Below are 26975 nucleotides of genomic sequence, written 5' to 3' on the forward strand. Positions count from 1 at the left end.
TTGATCTAGACCATTTCAGCCTATAGTGAATTAAGATAGTGATGTAGCAAATCTCCTGATGTAGCATCTCCTGTCTTATATCCATTGTTTTTCATCCAAGTAAGCTCCTGCTTGCTCCAGTGACTCCTAGCACTTAATGAGTTCCTTGACATATCCTCCCTGTCATGCCATTCCAAACAGTATAAAGAAAAGATGAATTTATCAAATACTAAACAGGTCTTACACACACATAGGAAAAACAAGTTTTTATGAGTTTTTTAAACCTGCCACTTAACAATTTAATCTCCCTGTGACTACACACTAAATATAAAAACTGCATTAAGTCTCCCAAGCTTGTTGCATCTGATGGAACCAACTTAGAGCTCATTACTGCAAGTACACACTAATGAGATCCCTTTGGTGTCACTACAATACAGTGGTTAATTACAGAGCCTATATTTACCCACGGGATACATCTTTCTTCCCACGTATAGAGATTCTCCCGTACTGTTTAACAAACTAGATACAAGCAAATTTTGAAAATAATGTTAACAAATTTATCATCACAAATTGGTAAGTGTTTCCCTTTTACAGGTGAGAAAATCAAAGCCCAATGGCAAATCACCAGGCAACCCAACAGGGCTTATTGCCAAATACTGAACCAGGAGAAAACTGGAGCATTTAGGGCAGTTGTATAAGGCAAAAATTTAATTTCAAATCAAACTGGTCTGAAGTTACCTAATCCACCATTTGAGATTTTCTCAAAGGAAATGGATTTGGTGTTTTCAGCTGCTTCTGAATTTCCCCAATGACACATTTTTGTATTAAAATGAGCACTGTTAGTGGGTATTTTGTAGTCTGAACACAAATGCTCAAATGAACTGCAATGAGTCCAGCCTCTCTTCAGCTCTGATGCAGAAGTTTGCTGCACTGGGCCACCACCACCACTTGCTTCAGAACAGGGAACTCCCTGGAAGATTTTCATTTTCTGCCTGACTGTGGCATCCTCTGCTGAGTCTGAGGGAGCTGACACAATTAGTACAAAGTAGCATATGGCAGAGAGCCATAGAAAGCACTGCATTTCTGAACAATTACAGCCCATTTTGTTGGTGCTGGGAGACACAAGGCTACAGTCCAAGTGCTCAGCCACTTGAGAAGTGCAATTATGTGCTGGAAATGCACTGCCTGGAAGAGTCCCTCTTATGAAATAGAAATTACCAGATAAAATTGGAAATAAGGAAAAGAAAGTTTCTTTCTGTCTCGCGCTGTTTCTTGGAACCTCCAGAGTTATCAACCCCGCTGCTTCTTTCCTTTTTACGCAAAGCTTGCAAAAATCAAGGCAAAAAAATCACTATTCCTGTCCCACGTATTTCATATGGATGTTTAAAATGTGTGAAAATATAATTCCCTTTTTAAAATATTACCATTCCCTTATCACAGCACTGAGCAAAACTTAGTCATGTCTGTATGCCTTGCTGTATCAACAGGGAAAACATAAAAATTTTAGGAAGGTATCTCAGTCCAATATATTTTTATGCTTGAATATCTATGTCACACATTGAAAGATTCTATTTCCAGGCATTTTAAATCTAGTCTCAGGTCTCTGTCGTTGTTTAAAGGGGTAGAAGTAGCAGGTATTTGGAGGCAAGGTGATGAAAGAAAGGAGACTCAGAGACCTGTTAAGGTCAGACTAGGATAGAGGAGATAAAGGCTGGACAAAAACCTGCAGAATGAAAGAAGAAGAGCAACAGTAGTTTCAAAAAACAAAAAAGAGGAGAAATTTTAAAAATCCACCCCTTCATACACATGCATATAAGCAGATAAAAATGTCTTTTCCTGTGTGTCTCCTAATGACTCCTTCAGAGGAAAGGAACAAAGAATTATACAGTAAAATGCTAAAGCTGAGAAAGACACCACTTGACTATATCTATAGTAATTGCCTACAGTAATGTAATTCCTATTTCTATCAATTTTTTTTTTCTTTTAAGAGTCAGTCCATAAGCATGTCTGTCCACAAGTCTGTATACTTTTGGTTTGTCCAGACAAGTAAAAGCATGTGCAGTGGCTGTTTCAGAGCTTTGCATGGACTCACCAGCATGCTGGAGCTGCCTCCGGCAGTGAAAACGTGCCTCCCCTGCCTTAGGACACTAAGTTCCATCTTCCTTACAACCCAGCTTTTGACTTGCAACAAAACATACAATTCACAGGTTTTGGACATCCCACTCCACTGACATTCAGGAAATTGGTTAATAGGTTCAACCAAGCATTGCTGTCAAGCATAGGAACAGAGAGGGCACAGGAAAGAAAGGAAATGGATAATGTGTATAGGATGCATTTGCATGAGAAACTAGCATTGAACACATAAAACAGCCTCACAGAAGAAAAATACACCCATCTGTCCTGCAATCAGTTCCATCAGGAAATGCAGTCTGGGACAAGAGAACATTTTTTTCTGAACTGGAGGAGGGAATCTTTATGTAGCCTTTATTCCTGCTCACATCTCAATAGGTGGAAAGCTGTCATCAGTCTCAACCCGAGCAGCAGCTCTAATTCCAAGAGACCCAAACAGAAACAAAAGGAAGGTACATTTATTTCACTTCTAGGTTATTCTCCTCAGAATAGACTTTAGAAATACTTTGTATCTGAAACAACACTACCCTGTCCATAGCTCTCCTTTTAAAAAAAATCCGAATGTCTGCAATAGCATTCCTCTACGATGAGCATAAAGACAACAGATTCAAATTGGAAAATTTACAATGTGCTCAGAAATGTTATTGTTCCACTTCTCACACTGAGATATTATATAAAGAGAAAATGTGAATTTGTTTATCCAGTGAATACAGCACAGCAAAACTGTTGTGTATTAGATCTGTAGATCACATGTACAGTATATTAAATTCACTTAGTAGACAGATCATTATGTTTCCATGTAAAAGCCATTACAAATAATAAATATTTAAATATATGTATGACAAATAATGTGCCAGGATTATGCAGATAATTCATATTTAATTCAGTAGTTGCTTCATTGCTAACAAATAGTAATGACCAGACCACTGCATGTTCTCCACCATGATACATTTACTTTACTCAAATAATTTTCCAAACACATACATGTCTGAATTTTTCAATTAATTTAAGCCTAAGGCACTCAGAGCAAGTAATGCATATTATCAGGTAGAGTCTTGAAAATAAATCTAGCTTATCTCATTTCCTTTCTCATTGCAGTCTTTATCCTGAGGAAGCATCAAAATGTCACTGCTCTCAGAGAAATTAGGTTAGTAGTAGCTCTCTTTTCATGCACCCCTCTCAGAGCAAGGGATAGGTTTGAAGGTCAGTTCAGTGTTCTCCATCAGTACAAAATCATATCTGCACAGCTGCAGCCTACAAAAGCAGAAAAAGAAAAAAAAATTACACAACAGAAAAAGTTAACTTTAACAGAGAAATATTCTAGTGTTTGAATTATTAAACCTCCAGTATTTATCAGCTCTCAGAGACAATACTCAGGACAAGAAGTGTCTCCTTGTCTAAGTTTATACCCTATTTCATGCATTCCTAGAGTAGCTTTGGCAGACTGAAAAACAACCAAACATCAGCTGGATGGTGCAAAGAAGTGTATCACACTACTCTAAAGTACAAAGATGCAGAATTTCATCCATTACAGCTATTAATCTTCAAATTAACTCTTTAGCAGAATGACCCAATATCTGCACAACTCCTGTTAACTCCTGTTAAGGGCCTGAACAATTTATTTTGAATTCCATAGGTAGGAAAATTTCTCTGCTTTTATTTCACAGAAGAAAGTAAAGAACCACATCATAATATTTTCTCTTTCACTTGCAATGACAGCATGTGTAAGAAAGTTTAATGCAAGAAATTTTTCTTCTAAACATCCAGAAAACTCACAGCTGACTAATATTATATGAACACTTAAAGAGGTCACAAAGGGAGCCATATATATATGAAAATCGTGCTTTTTGAGGTCAACATAAATGCTCAGCCTTTTAGGGCAGAGGCAGGTCACAGACCTGCTTTTCGTGCACTGTTGTAATGTATGGGGAGAGCTGGTTTGAACAGGCAAATGACTGACATACCCTCTGATGGCACCTCCATAGCATACAAGATATGAGATTTATTTTATTTAAAATTATCTTCTCTACTGCTCCGAACTCATAGATGTGGCTATACCACACAGTTCACCTCAGCCTGGGAGGTAGAATACAGTGAAACAGAAAAAGGAGAGAACAGCCCACCAGGCATTTCTGCTGTTGCCCATTATTATGAGATTTCCAACCTGTCTGTATGCGAAAGGACTGTCAGATTTCTACTTAAGAATTTGACACCTTCTAAGGTCTCCTAAAGTTATGACAGTAATTTTATGACTAAGAAGATCAAGACAAATTCTGGTGTTCTGTATAACGCAAAGCATAGAATTTCATCCAATCTTTCATCAACAATTTGTTTTGATTTGAATTCAATGTTTCACTATTATAGTATTTTTGTGTTATTATTTACATCTAACCACAGGGGACAAAACAGCCAAACCATAATGCTGAATTCTAGAAATAAAAGCTTATGTTTTCCAACATATTGTATCTCATTTGAAGTGCAATCCATCTCCATCATGATTCTTGAGTAACAGGAAAGCCTCACAGAAGAGTAGACCTGAGCAGGGGGCAGATTCACCAATAAGGAGCAAAACACAAAATAATGCTTTTGTTAGGTGAGGCTTTTTTAACCCCTCACCCCATATGGCTTCTCTGCTGTCTACTAAAAAGCATGAGCATGCCACACTTGTTCAGTAGAGGTATTTACAAGGTCTTCTTTTTATTATCTCTGTTCTTGTTTTGGTCAAAAAACCCCAGAGGTGTCTGGGCTAAGTATCTTTGAGACATTCACCTTCCCCACCAATTGAGTTGGAACTGACTGACAGATTCACAAGCTTTTTTAGGATGACTGACACATGGATACACACAAGTTAGCAAAGCTTTCTGGTTTTATTGGTGAGCAGAAATTATTTATCTCAGGGATCAGAAGAAGAGTATGAAAATTATGTGTACCTTTCAGCACTCCCATTTTCACACACCATATGTGTGAATAGTGGACCAGCCCAGCAGACAATTGTCAGTGATACTCCCCAGACTCCCACAGTTTGCTATTAACCCAGACCTGGGGAGACCGAGACTCCTATTGTCTTTTATCCCTGCATCTGTCCCCCGGCTTTTATCTACTTCTTTGTTAAGAATAATTTAAATGTAGTTTCTGGTTGATCATCTTGTATTCAAGTAATTGCTGTAATTATGTGTAAATAAGGTAAATATAGGTAGTTATAATGAGCAATTAGGTAATTATACCAACCAATAGCGCTGTAACATCTGCATTTAAGTTACGTTCACATGCTGATTCAATAGAGTATTTTTCACTGCTCTCTAGAAGTATCTAACATGCCTCTACAGCTGCAATCTGATAAGGATCCACATGAAGGACTTTAGTCCTATATTAAAGCATCTCAAGTGCATCTTACTTTTAAACTAACAAGAGGCAGACTAACAGGAATGAAAACTCAAACCCAGTAAGGGCTGTTCGCTGAAAATCTCTCTTGTTTGCTTGCTAGATCATTATCTGAGAAAGTCCCAAGTGCTGACAGGCTTACATGAAATATATCTTCTGATTTATCACCATTGGGCTGAGAAAAAAAATTGGAATATGATTTAGAACTTTTCACCCTCTCTCATCACCAAATGCTTTCAAATAAAATCATGCCATTTTCACCTGAGAGCTTGAAACTTATGGCTTTCAATAAATTAATACAGTCAAATGTAGGTACATTCTGGGGTACTATTTTGATTACTGAGTGTTTTGTTTCTTCCTAAGTCTCTCCCATACACCTCCTCCTCTTTCACAGTAAATCTAAAATAGATTAATTTAAGAAGGTTTCATAAGTTTTGCAAAGTATCATAGCCAATTCCTACTAGGCTATTATCATACACCATATAAGGAATCCTCAAATGTTATATCTCAAGTTAATAAAATATACTCACTTAAGACTTACTAAGTATTGTAATATTACTCTCACTCATTACTCATTTGTTATTACTTATTTGATAAGCATTTTTAGGTTTTTATTTTAAATTCTGAATTTCTTGAATCTCTTTTCATAAGAAACAAATTAACAACTCTCAAATAAAGTACTCTTGCTACTCCTGTATATTTCTTAGCTATTCCATGTAATAAGATCTTTTCACAAGATGCAAATGCAAAATTTAATTGCTAGTATTACTGTACAAGTAAATTTGGAGAATTAAAAAATGTATGGCAACACTGCTGAAATATTTTAAACTAGAATTAATAAAAGCTTATTAATTACACTCAATTACAAAAAAAAAAGCAGATTATTTAATTTTAAGTGTAAGCAGACACAGACTGTGTTCTGGTTTTAGAAGAACTTTACCTTCATCAAGAACAGATAAAATATTCCAGCCACACAAGCAGCTGAAGTGCTCCATTTCACACCTGAGTGTGAAAAGCTATGTACAAACACATGAGTAAAATCAGAAAATTGCTTAATAAAATTTATCCTGTGGGGGAGAAGTTGAGGAGGGGGAGTTACACCATGCAGGTGTAAGTCAGGCTGGTCCTTGAAAGCACAGCTGTGACAATATATGTGACACCTCCATCTACAAGGTGCTGTGCACTAAATATTAATGTACACAGCAGCTCTTCCACAAGACAAATTTGATCATCAGGAGGATGAGAAGAATATTCATGCACTTAGGAATATGCAATTTAAAAAATTAATGCAGGGAAATACACGTTACTGAGAAAACATCCTGAGTAGCTTAGTTGATACCCAGCTGTGATACATAACACTCACCTTTTTGGGTTATTGAGAGATTTCAGCTTCATCTGAAGAATCCTAAGCTTGTGTTTTGGGCCTATCAACGTCTTCGTAGAAAAGGTCAAGGAGATTTTTGCTATTTTTTCAATGTCTTGGTGAAATCCAGTTAGTATTTTGACTCTTTTATATTGCTGAAATGTTGAAGCTTCACTAAAGAAAAATATTTAGTCAGGCTTTTGTTATCTGAGTAATATTCATTGTTGCTAAGCATTATTATTGAACTGGGAGATCTTGTGAGATGTATCAACTTTGAGCATTCAGAACAAGGACACCTGGAACAGGATTCAAACCAGTACCAAGCAAGGACCTGGAAAAAGGATCATTTCAGTGTGAGGGCATTGCCCTGACACTGAGCCACAACCAGGAAATGATGCCATGGCCAAGTCTTAACAAACTCAGGATAGTTTTTCAACTTACAAGCTAAGAAGCTAAGAGGTTTAGAAAACTCAGCAAATTAGCCCTATAAAGTGATAAAAAAAGATTTGAAGACAAAGCAAAACATACCTATTCATCTGTGACTCTACTGTGTTTCCAGCATAGTCTGTTATTTTAACTTTAATGAAACCTCTCCTAATGCTTTTATTCCAGGTAGTAATGTCCAGTAAGTAGTTATACACTGCAGAAAGAAATAGGAAATCATAAGCATCAAAGAATGATCTCAACAGGAAACACTTGGTATTACCACCCTGTTCAACTTATTCACTGGTAGATGATAGGAATAGTGACTCTACTTTTATGCTACCAGTTCAAAGGAGAATAAAAACTGACCTGCTCCTGACCTGCCCTGTGCCCTCAGAAACCCTGACCTGGCCTTCTGTAGCCATCACCAGTATAGGAACCACACACGTTTACCACTCCCAGTCAGGACACCAATTAAAACTTTCTTTATTTTTTGGCATATTGATTATTACCATTCTCTCCTAGAAGACCAGCCCTCATATGAGGCCTTGTTTTGCTCAAGTTTACAATTTCACTTCTTTTTAAGACCTTTTGTTCATTTCTGTTTCCTCAGGTTTCCAATGATCTAAGAATTAAGGCTTTAATTAATAAATACACATTTTTCAGACTGGTTTCTTTTCCTTCTTGACTTTGCATACTTTTTTCTTCTTGATTTTGCATATTTTCCCTTAAATTTATACTGTCATTACAGTATTTCTTATTCTGCTCCATGTGTCTCCTCCTATCTTTGATAATATTTGTCTCCCTCTTTTTTCCCTTGTATCAGCACCAGAGAGGGGCAAGGGAGAACAATAGTAACAGTTTGGGTTGAGTTGAAAGACACTGGGAAGAGGAGTTATTTTATGTAAATTTTATGTAAAAAATGTATGTAAAATCCATCACTTCATTCACCCCTTCCTTTGGAAGATACAGTGATGACAGCAAGCATGACTGGGACCATGTGTCCCTGGTCACAAAACTTGCCAAGATGGTGGACAAAACCAATGGGAAAACCTAATTTCACACAAATTCCCTATAAGCCTATCCCCATATCTCAAATCAAAGAACTTACACATAACTAATTAGAAGTGTGTATTGCACTTGTTCAGGGTGCTGAAGTCTTTTAATACAAACAAAAATTGGATGAGAATCTAGGATGGACCTGTATGGATAGGTAGATATCTAAACTGTGCAGCTGGAGTCCCTGCCATGAGAGCTCATTCCCACAGAATATAACTCTGAAGCAGTCAGCTGAGTTTTCCCTTCACTGTTTTAATCCTGGGGAGACGTGGAGTAGCTTTAGTTGACTTTGGGGTGATCTCCTCTGGGGGTGGAACATAGAGGAGTCTCTTTTTGTTCCCCACCCTGTGGATACAATACTGCTGCTAGCAAGAATTTCTCTTGCTTCTTTCCAGTCCCGTGAGATACTTTTCTCTCTCACGAAGATATTAGCAGAGTTCTATAAACTATGAACACCTGTGACCTTGCAAAGCCTTGTTTATGGTACAGTAGAAAAATATTTTGACAATGGATGTTTTAGGATTTTAGCCAATCGTCCCAAGGGGTGGCTGATCCTTTGACCAATTACACTGTGAAGAAAAAAGTCTATAAAAGAGTTGTAAAATAATTAAATAAATCAATCTTGCTGCACAATTCCTGCCTGTTGGACCTCTCTTCTCCTCCCTACCACTGCGGGACACTGTGATACCACCCTAGGCAGTCTCGGTTCCCTTTCCTGCTCTCTGAAAACGGGAGCATCAATCTCATCTAAGCAGGTTCTATCAATCCAGCTTTTGCCCTCCCACTTGATTCTCATTATCTGTCTTCCTTCTTCCTCTTGGCAGTCCATCCCACTACTTTTAAAGTTACATTTCTTTCCCAGTTTACACAGTATTACTTTTTCCTCTGCCACCATCATTCTTCTTCCAGTCTGTGAACTGACCCTTAGCTCATGTTTTTTTACATCATTTTACACAGTGGCTCACACTAACTTGCTACTTTTAACATGCCTCAGATCACTCCAGATCAGCTAAAAAATAACAGTCATAAATTTTTATAAAGAGGTTTTATGTATGTATTTAGTCACTCACTGCAGAACGGGTCTTGGTCTGAGGTATCAAAATAAGCTTTTGTTGGTGAACTATATGGTATCAGCAGTTTTTTCCATCTATCAGCATGATAACCTGAAATTCAAAGTTTAAATATTTCATTTCAGACATTTAGTAAAATCATGATACACATATAATTACACAAAAAAAATCTCACACAAATTTGGCTTTAATTTTCCTAAATATCCTCTAAGAAAGAAAACTGACTAGAAAAATGAAGGAATCCTCTGAGTATAACAGACTGCAAGTACTTCATTCTTCTAATATATTAGTATCACTAAAATTATCATAATGTAATAGTAACCTCTTTAGTCTAGATACTAACTCCAAAAAGTAGTGCTTTTACACAGACTCCTTCAGAGGTAACAAAAAAAATCCAAAAATGTAGCCCACATATTTGCAGACAGCACTTACAGGACAGCTTTCCTTTCTTTCTTTTGAATCATTAAATATTTTTAAATTCTTTAGCCTATTTGTAGATATTGTTTAATAAAATCTAAAATACTCTGCATCACCCCTAAGCTTATGGATTTAATGTAGAAAGAAAATTATACAATTCCATGATTATTGTCTTTGGGGCTTGATAACAGTCCTTGTTCCTAGAATGGATGATGCTATTCTCCCCCTGTTAATCTCTCTACCTAGACTGGATGAGGAGGGCTAATTCCAGGCTGCACAGATGCCACTGCAAAGCAGGAAGCAGGAAAGATTGCAGCAGAAGGGTGTTGCATCCCCACGCAGTTCCCAGACTCAGCAGCTGACTGGGGAAATATTTCTCGACCTCTTCCTTGGGAATTCTGTCCAAGTGCATCAGGCATGGCTAATAAACATGCTGGGGAAGTCCTGGAGTCTTTCTGTCCTACTGTAAAGGCTCATTATGGTTGGGGTTTTTTATAAAATAGCACACAGATCTGTCTATCTATGCTTTTTCTTCAAAATTGATCTAATTAATATAGGGCGTACACCCTTGTATAAGGATGTAAAAAAAGACAAGATACAAGTTGAAAGTCAGCTTCTAGTTATGTATTTTAAAAATTTCATTCTAAAGTAAAGCTTGCCAACAAAGAAATGCTCAGAAAATTGTAGCTCTTTTCAAGCTGCACCCAGATCCTCCCTAAAAGCAACAAACCCCCAAAACAACTAAAATCCCCTCCAAATAAAAGCTTGATGCCAAAGGAAGAGCCAGAGAAACCATGAAGTTTCTGTAAACATTATTACTCTTAAATAGGTACTCTAGGGATCATAAGACACTCTTAAAGCCTGAAGTGATGAACTAAGTACAAGGAGTTTCTCTCTAGAAAGGGGAAACAGGGAAACACTGAGTCCATTCCACACTGGAAAGCATAGAGACCAAAGATTAGGAACATTCAGCACCTGTGCCTAGCAGAGGTAACTATAAAGTAGACAAACCCATGAACTTTAAACTACTTTAAAAGTAGTACTTTGACTTCCCAGGAAATCTCACCCAGCCCAGAAGAGATATGGTAACACTTACCCAGTACTGGGCAGGACATTGGCTGGAAAGCATCACAATCAACACATTTTCCTCTCTTGTAATCCAAGTAAGAGTCACAAGGATATGTTATTATGTCACACTTGGTTTTCAAAGATGATAAGAAGAGGAAGACAGATCTTTGATGGTCACATTTAAAATAATGTAATCCTTCAGGGAAACAAACAAAAAAAAGAAGTATAAAAAGAATATGTAATAATTTCTATTATTGAAAAAAAGGTGTTGTAAAAGTAGAATCACAGAATGGTTTGGGTTGGAAAGGACTTTAAATGTCATCTTGTTCCAACCTCTCTACCTTGGGCAGTGACACCTTCCACTAGACCAGGTTGCTCAAAGCCCAATCAAATCTGGCCTTGAACACTTCCACAGTTCATCCTGTGGTACATCCACAACTTCCCTGGGAAACCTGTGCCAGTGCTTTACCACTCTCTGAGTGACAGTCTTGGCAAAAAAAAATTACCATGAGGAACACTTCTCTCTAATTGTCTGGGAAAATAAATTCCTTCCTTTCCTGACAAAGCAAACTATGGGAATTGTAGAGATGAAGATGATGCTGGCTTCAGGGATTCTCCCATACACACACACACACAAGTGGAAGTTTTATGCCTTTGCAGCAGCTCTAACTGGTAGCAGCACTGTGCAGATTAGTAATGGGAAACACTGACAGAAACAAAAGAGTAAACAAAAAGAATTGCCAGCAACATTTCCTGCGATTCATGGAGGTTGAAATAAGAAAAATTCTGCATCAAAAGATCATTTCATAAAACTGTTTTCATCCTAGAACCTAAAAGACATTTCCAAAATCAAAACCTTGCTCATCATTGCCAGCCAGGAGGAACCTAAAACATAGGGGGGATGTGGAAACCTTGCCTTCCATGTCATATGCAAGGAATCCTGCCCAAACCACAGGGACACAAACACCTTCCCCCATGCCTTGACCTACATAACCATGGAAAAACAATGATCAGTATTTTCAGGTTGTATATATAATACAATAACATAATTCCATCACACCAATATTAATGATATGATGGGATATATATGTTATAGTAAGATTATTTTCAAATATCTTCATTATTTTTCTTTTGCTGCATAGGGATGGAAAAGAAAGAATACAGTCTCAGCTCCCATATCACTGACGAAGTGCAGTGTACATTCAATTCAATTTAACCTTTTTTTTTGATCTCAAACTGTGTTTCTCATTAAATAAACACAATTTTATTTACCACTAAAAAATGTTTTTGGACAACCAGGCTGATCCATTCCTCCATTTGGATAGAAATCAATGGTTCCTAAAGGCTTCTTGAAACCTAGTGCTAAAGTAAAAAGATAATGAATGAAAAAAACCATAAACAGAATTATGAAGGCAATTATTTATCATCACATTCACTCCAAAAACCACAGAAGTCTTAAAGAAAATTTTTGCAAGTATACCATTCTTTTTGTACTGTAAATCAAAATTTATCTCATACTATGAAATAAATTCAAGGGTTTTTTTCTTCTTAAGAATATTATATATATGTAAAATACTGTACACAAATGTATACAAAATTGTGTAAGATTCCTACTGCTACAAAAGGGAAAGAACAGAAACAGCTGTAACTGAGATATTATTTACATAAATAAATTTATGAAATTCATATTCTCTCCAGGAACCAAAATTCTTTCCCAATGCAATTTTCATTAGAGTACAATTTTCCATTTTTTGCAGGACATTGGATTCTGAATATTAGCAAATCAAAGTAAGAAAATCTGTATCTGTCCTATAAAAGTAAGCAAAATTCCATGAGTAAGAATTAATTCAATCTGACCTACCTTCCTTTTTACCACACATTATCTTTATTCACATAATAGGAACATTACAAAAATTGGTACTGTACAGACTCATACACAAATTTGTAAACTAAAATGCTTAATTTTTAATATTACTAAAGAAACTGATATGAAACTATACAAATAATGGGACAACTGTGGTGTGAAATGTTTACTTATGGTTTTTAAAGAAGAAATGAAACCAGATTAAAGCATAGATGAAGCAGATTTTCCAATGATCCTCTTTTTAACCTTAGAGTAACACACTTTACAATTTTAAGCAGTGGCTCTGTGGTGTACTAAGCTGATACAGCAGAGCCTGGCTGTCTCAGAAGGGATTAATTCAGTGATAACCATGTGCTTGCAGCCTCTGTGTTCATACACACTTGCATAGCAAAAGAATGTTCATGGTAACACAAAATATACTCCTGCAGCACTTCTTGGATGTTACTGAGACAGCTTATCCCTTCTCTTTTGCTTTCCTGCCTTTCCTCCAGCTGAAATAGGCAAGTCAAGGCTGTGTCATTACCATCAGTATCTGAATGGATTACATCCACAAACTGTGCATCAGTAGGATCCAGTCTCTGCTCTGGTGGTTCTCCAGTGAATGAAGGGCCTGCTGGATCCAGACCTAAATAAAACCAATATTTGCATCATAAATCCTGGGCTCCTTCTGCAGATATATAAAAGACCAACATCTGAGCATTATTCAGCAGTGATTCTTCATTTTCCTGACATAAAATTTAAAAAATAGCACATTTCTTCTTGTTAAATTGTTAAGAAAAGCAAAGATTCCTACTACAAGACTGATCAACACATATCTATGACTTTCTCTCTCTCCCTAACTAGATGTGCTCATATCCCATTTATTCAGATGACTATAAATCAACAGCATTGGGGATCAAATCAAGAGAATTCATTTTGTCCCTTTCCCCAGAAAATACCAGATCTATGATACACTTCATAAAACCAAAATGCACAATATAACTGCTCTCACCACCAGAACACAACTGTCAGACACTCAGGTAGCATATCATTTAACTTAAGTGGCTTTTAGATGTAGCACTCAATTTTCATTTGAGAGACTAGAGGTAACCAGGTTGGAAAATTTAATCTGTAATTTATTTCCTGAAGGCAGACTTTCCCAATTTCCTGAACTGCTATCAGGGCTATATTTTTCCTCATGTATGTCATTAAATATTCAGTTCTCGTTTGTCGATGTCTCAGTGCTCTGACAACAATACAAGGTACAATAGAATATGTGCACTGGGATTAAAAGCCTTACCTGTAATTCTGCCAAGTCTGCCATTATACTTCTGGCCAACAAAACCAGCTATATGAGCCCCAAGACTGACTCCAATCATATACACAGAGTCAAGAGAAGCTCCATCCACCTAGCAGGGGGGAAAAACACCAAAGCCATAGTCACACACATAATTAACTGAACAGAAATCACTAGAATTATTTATTTTTCATTTTTTCTCAGTACTGTAAGTTATATTTCGAACCTTTTAGCTCTAAAAACAAATGGAAATTACAAAGTTCCTTTCAGTTTGCAATTCTATACTAGTTAAAGTGTAGTAATTATGAAATTTTTTAACTAGAAAAATGTAAAAAGGAAGTTCAAGTCACATTTCTCCTGAAATGTCGCACTAGTTAGAAGGGGAACAGGGAAGGGAAGAGGAAGACATTTATCAGATATAAGAAAGGTGACCCAAAACTATGAATGAGGAAACAAAAATCTTGCCCTGCTTTATCCTTCCAATAAAATAAATTAAAAACATAATACCATTAACAAATACTTATTCCACACAACTGCTGAATAATGGTACCAAATGCACAGCTCAAAATGCCCGTTCTACAAAGCAGGCAGTATTCAAAAAAACCCAAACCAAAACCTACTGAAGAACTCTAAAACAATGTCAGTGGACCAAGTTGGAATCCCTGCAAAAGGATGGGGTGACACACAGGATCTGGAATATTAATATGCCTCAAAATAAATTAACAAAGGCCTCACAACAGCTTGTAAGTGTGAAAGCGATAGCTGTGGGACACTACAGACACTCCTCCCACCACTTTCAGGACTCACACTGTCACTTCTGTAAACAGCAATTAACTTGGAGACTCTCCTTTATAGTCCTATTTAATTTTTTTTATTCCATAACAACAAATCTACTGTTGGCATAATTGCAAATTGCTATCACTGTATCTAGTCCCAGAGGACAGATTCTGACAGGCTTTCTCTCCTTTCACCTCAGTCTTTCTCAATATGCTGGATGTTTTTCTCAAATTCCACGTGAGTATTTTTTTACTGCACAGCATGCAAAATTTCTGAGAATGGCTGAGAAATAAGCGGTGAGAAAAGATGAAAATTCAAGTGACAAATCAGACAATGACATAAATAACATCATAACATGGTTTGTTCATTTGGTCAAGCAATAAATCTGAAGCCCAGTTAAGACCACTGGTATCAACTATTGTTTCAGCAACTGCCTCTAGAGACAAGAGGTTAATACCACTTTGGAATTAATATTTATATCTTTGCCAGTGGTTTACTTCTCATTTAAAATCTTTATTTATAGTAGATTAACAGTGAAAAGAGTAGTGCAATGCCTTTGTAAAATGTTAGCACTGCATACTATTTAACATCTCTCCCTTCCTCTCCCCACTGGTGAATTTACTCTTTCCAGAAGACCTAAAACTTCCAGCTGGTTCAAGAAATAAGATGCACTTTCAGGCACATTTCAGTGAAAGGCAAGTAAGAACTCAGGTGAAGTTAAATATGTGCAGTAATAACTGCATATAAAGTTAGTAATACCTTTATAAAAAATGTGATTTGATATTGTTCACTGGACTTCTCTATAGATATATTTTGAATATCCACTCCCACTCAAACCGTGCTCTTTAAACTTATTCAGAACAGATGCAACGCTCTGCCTTACCAGCATCTGGTCAACATAATTCTTCAGTATTTCTGCAACTTTTCTGCAGTTTTCCACAGCAGTTATGTAATTCACAGTGGTAGCACCACGATTCCAATCAACTATAATGAGATTAATATCCTCTGAAGACAGTAAAAGCTTCTTCATGTCACCCAGCCATGCTGGAGGAGATCCTGTTGGCCTGAAGCCATGAATAACAAAGACAATTTTCTTGGTTGTATTAAGGTACTCAGATGCAGTAGCGTTGTGTTCAATGAGTCTCTCAGAACAATTTTGATTTTCCCTTGTGTATAGGAGCAGCTGAACATGGAGTTCTGTTCCAGACAAAGCATTGCCTATGTTAAGATCTGTAAATTCGGGACATTTTTGTTCCTCATCTGAAAAAGATGAAAATGTTAAGACAGTCATTTGATGAGTTGGACTACCTGAAATACCACCTCTTCACTTTTCATATCTCCTTCTGCTGAAAGTGGACAACTTCCATTTTCTTCACTCTTGACCTTTGGATTGAGGTGTCAAAACATGCACTGAACATGTGGCAAGGAGCCACAGTTTAACTAATGACTCTGCAGATACCACTATGCTCCTCTGAACCCTTCAAATGCGAAATTACCCTAATTTTTCCTGAACAGTGTAGTTTCTCCTTATAGGTACTAATTAGTAGTCTGTGTTGATAAGATCCTTTACTTCACCATCAAATGCAGGTTCGCAGAATTTTTTCACAAGTGTGTGTTATATAAACAGGAAGGCTGTTGTGTTGTTTCTTCCTCTTTGGGCCAGGGTGGCAGTGCTGCCAATCCTTAGACCTTATTTGCTTGATCTAGCAATAAGAAATAGCTGCATGACAATACAGGGATAATCCAGAACCCTTTCCTAGCTTTGGATCACCATAATGACACCATTACCACGAAACAAAGACAGAAGAAACAAAAGATCTTGTTCTGAGGTGGAAAAAATAAGAATTAAGGTCAGTGTACATAACGGCACAAGATGAACAGTAGGTTTTAGAATTTCTGTCTGTTCTTGGACAGTTAGGGTGTACCAGTTTAAACTTGTCAACAAGAGGATGGAGATTTCAAAAGAGTCTAAAAAGACGAAACTTCTCCCTGTCTGGTTATCAACATCCAAAGTTCACACTTTAAAAATATCTTTTGGCTGCTGAGGTCACATGGTGTGGATAAACCACTTCAGGACTCTGGGCAGAACACCAACACCTGTCACAGTTCTTCTGCTGTGGCCTCTTCACCTTTGTTATGGTGTTAGCTGGTTTTTGGCCAGGAAAATCTGGGCCCATCTCTTGCCTTCTAGACGGCTATGTTATTTTACACAAGACTTTTGTCTCTCTGGTATTTGATGGCACCATTCTCAAGTCTTCTATCATTAAAGTCTTTGCAAAACAAGTAATATTCTAGAAAGCAGAAGTGAGAAGGAAAATAGTACCTTCTTAGTTCCTTAAAAATAATATAAAAAAATAAATTGAATTTCTCGGATTTTTGAATCGTAAGAGAAGCAGTTCTAGCTCTTCTCCTTTTCCCAATGGGCAGGTCACAGGCAGAACCAAATCCACCACTTCTGAGATGGACAGCAAGCCTGCACTCCTTTCTAAAGCTGCAAAAGGCAAGTGTGGGTGGCCTACAAGGTATCTGAAATATGTGTTCATATTTCAATATGTAAACGACGTGAATTATGGCACTCCAGGTGCAGTAAAGATGCTGCAAAGGCACTAAAGGCAATAATTCACTAATTTAGGGAACTAGACCAATCACCTCTAATGCCAAACCATGTATCTCCAAGTGATGCCTTAGGTTTTAACTTTCATGTTTTTCAAATCCTGTACTGCCTGGTGTGTAACTCTGAAGTTTTCTGTAGCCTGTTAACTTCTGCTCTCTCTTGCCTGCTCTCCAAGGACACCCTAGACCGTCCCAGGCCCAAAATGTGTAAACCAAAGCCCCTAAAGCAGGGGTCAAGCTTGGGGAAATTACATCATTAACTGAAGCTTTAATTGGAGAACTAACTCTGATATGCAAATGAACCAAACCTATAAAAGTGTGAAGAACTCATGACCTGTCGTCCATCTTGGGGTCCATTTTGGCAATGGCCTCTGGCTCCCCAGGGGTACCTTTGAAGGCCCTTCAAATAAATACCTACCTTTATTCCCTTATTCTTGTCTAGCTTCTGTTTTTAAGTGGCTGCTTCAGTCATCACAAGGACTAGATTGGTCACCTCTCAACAGGACATCACAAAAAACCATTGGATATAGTCCAAACCAGAGCAGGCTTGAAGATACAGAGTGTTAAAAATAGACTGAAACTCCCTGCTGCAAATTGACCAGAAAAAACTTTCATGCCTATCATCATGTATGTTATGACAGTAACTGCAAATATTACACGGAGAAAAAGACAGAATTATATTTCAAAATAAATACCATTGTTTTCCTCATTTAAACACTGAATAATATACATAAATTTTACTGAGATAACCAGACAGGTTATTAACTAAGTAGTGACACAAGAAGGCAACTCATTTCATCACTTGGACTTATCCAAGAAGTTCTGAAACTGAAAAGTTTTTGGCTGAAGTGGACTTGAATTTAGTGAAAATAATAATCAAGAACCTGGTAAAATGTCATGCATGTGACATGATACTAAGATATTAACAATATGTGTCCCATTTGATTTCTAGTTTTCATATATTTATATATGATGATAAAACTAGAATATAAATTACATTACACTAACTTCATCTACAAAGTGGAAATAAAACCAGTCACTTGATTATATTTTCAAAGGTACAACATGAAACTCTCAATTTTTCCTGATGTGGTCTTTAAATCCAAGTTTAATCACTGATCCTTAAAATTCACTCCTTCATATCTAACATATAAAAGATTCATGCTAAAATATTGCTCTGTATCCCTTTAAATATTTTGATTTTTTTTTAATCATTTGAACGGTAGAAATAAAAGTTATTTCTTCTAAAACCAGTGAAATGACAGTGAAATAAACCAGACACAGTCTGTTCCATGGGAGTGAGAAATCTATCACAAGGAAATCATTTTAACTGACAAACCTATTTACTAGCTGGCAAATGTCAAAGGAAAGCAACTCGTTTACTCTCGGCTGTGCAATGACAGAAGTTATTCTTTCAAAAGTAAACGGAGAAAAAAATGAAATGACTATGTCTTTCTGTGGAATTAGATAAGACCTACAAATAGATTCATTTGAATTGTTTAGCAAGGAGTCATTGGGGGAAGTTTTTCAAACTCCTGTTTCTCATTGAATACTGGAAGCAATACCCAGCTGCCCTTTGTGCACCCTTGTTGGAGTACTCACTTTTTTCTGTACAATCAAAACATACATGTAGGCGTTGGGATGTTACACATTCAGTTTAAGCAAGTTAATGGATAATTTTAACTTTCCTGTGCACATTTGTAAGCATTTTAATCGTCTTCTGTGGTTGAAAAGGGGAAAATCTTAAGTGTACAGTCTTTTTTTTGTAACTAAAGTTTACTATTTAAAAATGTAACACATAACTTGAAGATCTAAGCACCTATCAAATCAGTAACAACCAATAAACTCACATTAGTATATTAAGACTATTTCATGATTACGTCTACTTTGTACAAAGTGCACATACCTGAGCAGGTCTCTGGGCAAAGTACAGCCAGAGATAAAGTATCAGGCTTGGTTCTATTTACTTTAAAATGAAAACATGTCTCAGTTTCAAAGTTATTGAATTCTTTTTACTAATAATCTGCCCCATTAGGCATAATTAATAAGATTTTATTTTAATCTTTTGGCCAATTTAAATGAAGGAATATTAATGTTTTTAATGTTTGATTGAAGCAAAGATCACAAGTAAGCTAATGGTTCTTACCTGATTTCACCCAGTATATCAAACAGATGAAGAAACACAATTTCAGCATGTGGAAGTGGAGAAAAAGTGATGTGCAATATCCACAGAAAAGTGGCAAATTGAGTGTTTCCTTATGCTAGATTTCTAACACCACTGAATGACACCAATGAAGTGAGTAGGAAGCAGAAAGTAAAGCTGTAGTCAAGCTTCTGCAACTTATGACTCCTCCTATTGAGTGACTTCAGTGGGTAGAGTGGTTTCTGGGCTTTGAGGGATGGGACTGGTTTTTAATCTATTTCCCTGTCTGGCTTTCAGCAGATTTACACGTAAGCAAGTGATGTCATATATTACTGACAACTCCTGCATAGGTGGAGTTTAGGAAGTGGGGTAACTAGTGGTGCATCCCATTAAAGATCATAGTGTGGGGGGTTTTGATTGTGTCACTGTATTGCAATTAGTGGCACTGAGATGGGCAAAAGGAACCTAGAAGAAAAAGTCGTCCTGGTGACAAAAGGATATTCCTGTCAGAACTTGAAAATAATTCTGAGAACTGTGTCTCCAGAGTTAATTTTTCCATATAATTATCATCTGAGCTTTTCCAAGGATTCATTCTCTAATCTAGATTCTGAGATGATCTGCAAAAGCATCTCTGGCAGAGAGATGGAGCTTAGAGCCCCACAGACCTCACCCAGACACTGATTTGCTATGTGTTTTTTAACCTCATTCCCTCTGTATCCCAGCTGCAAAACAAATGAAGAAATATTTATTTTTATGAAGCTCATTTATTTACAAATCACTTCCCTGGGTAAATACAAGAGTACAGACTACAGGTTTTTAAAGTTTATGGTGAGGCAAAGAGGCAGATAAGCCCTGCATTATTCATGTGTGAAGTGTGGATGCTCAGTTTGCCTATATCTGTGAACCAACTATTTCCAGTTCAGGAGAAAGAAAAACATACCATAACCATTCAAGTATGATGTAAATGCACCCTAGGAAGGTTTATTGTATAGTGTATCCTTCACAGTTCTTCTAAACATAAGGTCTAGGTTTCCTTTGTTTCCTTCCACTACAATTAAGGGGATGTTTGTGTATGTGTTTCATTACTTAATTTTGAGTGATCAGTCTCTTCAGCTTTATGAATCTGAGCAGCTCATCAAAGCTGTGCTGCACAAGTTTTTGCAACAGACAGCCTTTAGGAGGTGTCATCAAAGGTGTCTTCTCCACTTTGAATGCAGTCACAAGGAAAAAAAGACGCAGTGTATGTGCTGGTATGAAAATCAACTCAGCTCAACAAATGACCTTTAATTAATTTTTTGCTTCCATTTCTCAAATATGTCGCTTTGTTTGGAGTAAAGTTCACTATAGCAGCTCTTGTAATTCCTTTGCACTCCCCTGTTGTCTCAAATCTTTGACACTTTCTCCAATATTACTACAAAAGCACAGCTTTACTGACAACACATACTGCTTAAAACAAGTAATGGCAGGGTCCTCCCTCTCCCTACTTTTTAATCTAGGTTATTGTTACAACAAAAAACTTAGTGCACCAAAGAAACCTCCAGTCAGGGAGCCTCAGCATGCACTCCACCTACAGTACACAAGTCAAAGCACGGAGAGATCAACACCACTAAAACCAAACAGGTAATAGCCCTAGTAAAACATTTACTGGGCTTATTCAAGAGCCAATCACCTGATCTCAGAAGAAAATCTTACATATGTACTTTTACATGTACTTAATGCCACTAGTTGTGAATAAACTGCTAACATTTGTTCTTTTACACAGAAACAGGGAAAAGAGAGGAAATTTCAAGTTTCTCTTGAACTGAAAACTGAAATAAGTCCATCTCACAGTAATGTTTATATAACCCCCCACAAAATGTTTTCAAAGCCGTCTGGAATCAGTGTAGGGAAAGGACTCCCATACCAAATCAGAAAGTTTTGTGGCATTAATCAGGGTGTTGAACTGCGGTGAGCTCATGTCTCTGTCATGTGACAAGGGAATTGTGCTCATCAACAGTGGCTCTTGTGCTTCTGAGAAATTCATAAATCTCAATTCCTGTTACTGGTTACACTGTAGGTTCTACTGCCAGCCCACTGCCAGGTAAATCCTTCATGGTGACTCTGAGTTTCAGGTACACTGACAAGCAGATGCAACACTCCAAAGTTCAGCTATTTCCCATCCCGCTTCGCTGCATTGTTGTTATGCCCACTCATTATGCCTTGTGCTTTTCCCACAAGGATGCACTCCTTCTCCCGCTGAAATTCAGAGTTATCTGCTTCAAAAGTGCTTTACACAAACCAGTGGAGGATGCTGGCACTTCTTCTTCAGGACTTTGACTGTCCCCCACAGTGCTCAGGATGGTCAGAGTAGCACCTGCTGAATGAACCCTGATACTTTTAGGGGAGCCCACAGACTGCCAGCTACTAAAAAATTCTCAAGACTGGCCAAGTATTCAAGCTGAAAAAAAGATATAAAAACTTCATTTTACTACAGTACAAGATTGGTTTATCAATAAGAGAATGTCACTATTACAGCTGAGTTTATCCCCAGAAGTTTTTGATAAAATAACGTCTGGAAACATTAGAGTATGGTTTTCAAGATTAAGATCAAATTCTTACACAAGCCTTGATATGCTGATCTGTGGTCACATGCAAATGGTATTTCCCCTTCTAACCTTTTCTCTGCCCCCAGGGATTCCGTAGTGTTGGGAAATCCCATTCTCAGAACAACTCTCATTTCTCTTACGTCTCAAGCCACTTCTACAGAAAATTCTTCTCTAACCGCTAAGTTTAAGAGCACTCCTCCCCTTCCAGGCATCAGGAAATCCCACCAGGCTTTTGCAATGCAGTATGTTTAACTATGAAAATAAGCTGTCTAAAGATTGCAAACAAAAAACTCTGACTTGTTGGAAGAAATTTAAGAGTTACTGTCTTCTAGAACACTGATGTTTGCAATTCCTGTAAATTGATAATCCCTTCCTTAACAGGCTTGAGAAGTTGGTAACTAATCCTCTGCTAGAAAATAATGGGCACTGAGGCAATGCACACCATTAATGCTTCGGAAAATAAATTCTTTAATGATTATTTTTCACACTGTTGTCATCAGAATGACTTCTGAAAATGCACTTCTTTGTAAAATAACACTTTAAAAATATACTTGGAATGCTGAATATGTGTACATGATTGAAACCTGTTTGTAGCAATCCGGCAGCTGTGGGTCATAAGGCAGGTGTAACTCCAGCTTTAAAGATCTCAATCATACTCCAGTAATTTTTATTGAGAAGTGAACAACATCCAACACTGTATATGTGTATTTTGTCAGAAACTGTCACAATGCTTTACCATACTGATGAGGGTGGAACGTGGGGAGTGCAGTTTCTCAACCCGATTTTCATATAATTGTGTAGTTTCCCACTAGTTATTCACTGCTCACTTGCAGTTTCACTCAGAGGAAAAGGAAATACCCTGTGGCACACACAATTCTTCCCAGGGCCTTGTTCCTGTGCCATGCATGCTTCCGCTGCGAGGCTTGACAACATCAACATTTTTCTCCCGTCAGCAGGGGAAATCCAGGAAAGAAAACTGAACTGGGCACCTTAAAACATTGAAGTGTCATGCGACCACCACAACACAGCCCCCAGCTGGACCTGTGCCCACTGTGTCACTCTGTGCTCTCTCTCCCCCTCACGTCCAGCACACCCACAGAGTGTGCACCCCCTCACATGTCACTCTTTTCTGACCTATTTCTTTTTCCAATTGTACTAGTTGTTGGAGTAAAGTAGATCAGCTTTATTTTCAAACATTCAGTGGTTTTTTATAGTTTGTCGGTCCTGTAATTGTCTCAGCCATAATGCATGCAAAATTAAACTCTTCAGAACTTTCACAGTGTTAACAACTCAAGTTTCTAATTCTCTAGAAGTACCATTTTTTAGCGTGACAGCACATGGTAAAGCATCCATCAGGTCAACAATTTCCTTAACAGCAGATGCCTCCACCAGTGCCTCCAAATTTATAGTTTTGTCCTTACCAGAATCAAGGTGCAAATGTTAAGATTGTACAGAGCGCTCCTGAATTGGCCATGCCACATTCAAGTGAATGTGAAAGGCAGCCAGTGATGAAAGAACCTCTGAAAGAATGAGAAAATGGCAAAGTTGTGACAATGACACATGAAGTACCAAAGATAACAAAAGGAGACAAACAGATCGTGGCTACAAGTCAAGAAAAAAATACGTTAATACTGGATAACTGGATTCATCTTTTCTTGTTTTCTATTTTGAGAGAAACTTTCATATCTTTGAACTTTATCAAAAAACGAATGTTCAAGATTCATATTATTTTTTAAATGTATTATGCATACAACAGCTACAGAATCACAGAATCTGCTGAGTTGAAAGGGACCCATCAGGATCATCGAGTCCAGCTCCTGGTCTTGCACAGGACCATCTCCAAGAGTCACAGCCTGTGCCTGAGAGCGTTCTCCAAACCCTTCTTGAATTCAGTCAGCCTCAGTGCTGTGCCCACTTCCCTGTGAGCCTGTTCCAACGCCCAGCCACCCTCTGGATGAAGAAACTTTTCCTGATATCCAGCCTAAACCTCCCCGAGTCAGCTTCAGGCCGCTCCCTGGGCTGCTGTCACAGGGTCACCCACAGCTGCCGGGGCTGGCGAACAGGACGGGGCCGGGAGGGGCTGCCCGGGGGAGGCTGAGGCGAGGCAGCGGCGGCAGCGCCGCCCTCCCCTCCCCTTCCCTCCCCTTCCCCGGCGGGGGCTGCTGGAGCCATGGCCGCCTCCCGAGGGCCGTGGCGGGGCCTCTACGAGCCGCTGGGGTCCCAGGACGGAGGTGACGGGGCCGGGGAGGAGGGAGGAGGAGGAGGGAAGAGGGCTCTCGGTGAGGCTCCGGGCGGCTGCGGGACCCCGAGCGGTGCCCGCTGCCTCCCACGGCCGCCTCAAACCCGCCGGGATTCCGGGCTGGGTGCCTGATAGTCTGTCCCCTAAAAACGCAGCTGATGTCCTGGGGTGTATCCTTCGCATGGATAAGGAGGGAATAATCTTCAGGCCGCAGACAGGAGCAGGGTTTAAGCAGAGAAGGGCACGACCATGGGTGTTCCTCCACAGCCAAGCGCATCGTGCTGTGAGGGCGCGTAGGTGCAGGAGCGGGTGTGTTTGTCAGGGAACGGGGACATATATCTTTATCACCTGTTTGCAATCATTTGTCGCATTATCGTGTAACCATTCGGCATTTTACTGAAAGCACACCAAAAATTATTGTGGGAAACCAGAGGAGCGCCGGCTGTGTCGGTGGGTGTTTCACGGCACCTGCTGGAAAAGGCTGCAACTGCGCCCTCGGGCTGGGATGAATTTAAGCAGGTAGTGACCGAGGGACAGGACTCACTCCTTGGGTGTCCTGCAGTCACTCCTGGGCGTGGATACACACCCATTCCTCGGGCACTACGGGAGAGTTCGTGTTTGTTTGCCTCTGTTACTCTTTATCTCCAATGCCTTATGAAATTGGCAGCAGTGCGCAAGCCTCATACTCTTTCCATTTATGTGCACGGCTCGTGTCAGCGATGCTTTGTTTCATCGGGTGTCCTGAAAGGAGCCTGCTGTTCTTTAGGTATTAGTTTTTGATAACATCCAATAGCTGCATTATCAAATAGGGGAAAAAAAATAAACCCTGCAGAAATTTAACTGTCAAAGATTTAAGGAACCCAGCTAAGTTGTTCTGTTAATTCATGGAGCTGTAGACCTCTCTCATTCTTCATACATTGTGTTGGAGTGTGTTGGTGGGAGAAGGTGACAGGCAAAAAAAAGTTTTTGTACGTGTATTTCTAAGCCTTTTGATAGCTCAGAAATAAATATTTTCTAAAAACTACATGTTTAGAAGAGAACAAAAACACTGACAAGAACATCGTTCTTTCAAGTATCATTGATACTTTTTCCTTTGGTCTTTTTTAAACAGAAGTGCGACCCTGAAGAGAATGCTTCTTTCTTCAGTAAATTACCATATTCCTGGTTTAGCAGGTGAGAATTTATTAAACTGGTTGTGGTTGTTCATCGATGCTCACAGAATTGTAGACCGTGTACTTACATTCCACAACATCATTCTGGCTTGAGCCTGACTATGAGAGTGCTGGTAGCTTTTTGCACAAAAATCGAAGTTTGCAACATTTAGAGATCATATTCAAATATTTTGTGGAGTATGGTTTATACATAGTAACAGTCATTTTATGCATTATCTAGTGGCATTATTTAACAATGGCATCATAACAACTTTCTAGATCTCCAGGAACAAATATTCAGTAGTACATGTAAGGTATTTTCTGGGTAGCCAATTTCATGCTCATTTTCCTCCCTCTTTTATGGCAGGCCACAAGTTGTTATTGTCACTCACCCGCTCACATACACCAGGGACTCCCTCTGCTTCTTGGGAAATTTTCCAAAAAATAGGAACTGAAAGTTCAGCTCTATCAAGTCCTGCAACTTCCTGTCACTTAATATGTCCAGTGTTATTTCAAACAATTTTGTGCATTGTGTCTTGTGGCCATTACTAAATTTTAACACTTTTTTTCTTTGAAAAATTATTTGAGCCAGATGATATACACACTTCAAAAGTCTATGAGTGGGAAAAAAAATGTGAAAAGTGTCAGAACTGTTTCTTGCTTTATTCAATATTCTTAATTCTACAGATAACTGAAACTGGTATTTGCTATTAATAAGCTGATTCAAAACAATCAGACTGTTTCAAGGATTCAGAGTATTCAGTTAAACTCTGGTCCTGTTGAAGTTAGGAGTTCACCTTTGTATTTACCAGTCCTTACGTTCTACACCTTAAATACAAATGTTCCGTTTTTCTGGAAAGTTCTGCTGTGTACTGATTGCAGTGTTTTTGTATGACACTGATGCATTCTCTATGTCATGGTATTCACCCAAATTTTCAAGGCAGGCTATACTTTGTATCTTTTAACTAATTCTACAATGTCTAACAAAAGAAGAGAAGGAAAAAAAAAACACCAACCAAAAAAGGTTTTTTCATTTCTTTAGCTATGAAGGGAGGTTGTGGATGCCTCATCCTTGGAAGTATTCAGGTTGGATAAGGCCTTGAGCAACCTGGTCTAGGGGGAGGTGCCCATTGCAGAGGGGTTGGGACTGGATGGTTTTTAAGATGCATTCCCAGCCCTTAACATTCTATGATTCGGTGAAATTCACTTTGTATTGATGTTACAGCTTCACCCTTGGGGATAGCAAGGTCCACCCCCACCAGAGTTTTACAACCTCCAAAAAACCATTTCTGAGTCTTGTGTGCTGGACAATGCACCCACGGTAGCCCCAACACCATCATAGGAGTGACACACACTGGAAGGGCACACTGTGGAGATGGACACTGTGCTTGTGTCACAGCCCTCAAGGGCTTAGCGCTGACACTGGATGCACGCTCC

The 26975-nt window shown here is 38.4% G+C and overlaps 1 protein-coding gene and 1 pseudogene across 2 annotated transcripts; one reads left to right on the top strand and one right to left on the bottom strand.

Annotated features, from left to right (window-relative positions):
• Positions 1-2545: 2545 nt before the first annotated feature.
• On the bottom strand, positions 2546-19835 carry LIPI (lipase I). Of its 2 annotated transcripts, XM_032097133.1 has the most exons (10): positions 19567-19835; positions 15691-16067; positions 14034-14142; positions 13278-13379; positions 12163-12252; positions 10919-11086; positions 9406-9498; positions 7382-7493; positions 6854-7027; positions 2546-3363 (listed from the first exon to the last, which is right to left on the bottom strand). In XM_032097133.1, exons 1-10 carry the CDS (start codon positions 19613-19615, stop codon positions 3276-3278), a joined length of 1362 nt encoding a protein of 453 aa, XP_031953024.1. In that variant the 5' UTR covers positions 19616-19835; the 3' UTR covers positions 2546-3275. The 2 variants fall into 2 exon arrangements, with proteins under 2 accessions (XP_031953024.1, XP_031953031.1); XM_032097140.1 differs by lacking the exon at positions 12163-12252.
• A 4298-nt stretch (positions 19836-24133) lies between these two features.
• LOC116436611 overlaps positions 24134-26975 on the top strand; it is a 29566-nt pseudogene continuing 26724 nt past the window's right edge.

Source organism: Corvus moneduloides, chromosome 2, assembly GCF_009650955.1.
Source record: "Corvus moneduloides isolate bCorMon1 chromosome 2, bCorMon1.pri, whole genome shotgun sequence".
Taxonomy (NCBI): Eukaryota; Metazoa; Chordata; class Aves; order Passeriformes; family Corvidae; genus Corvus; species Corvus moneduloides.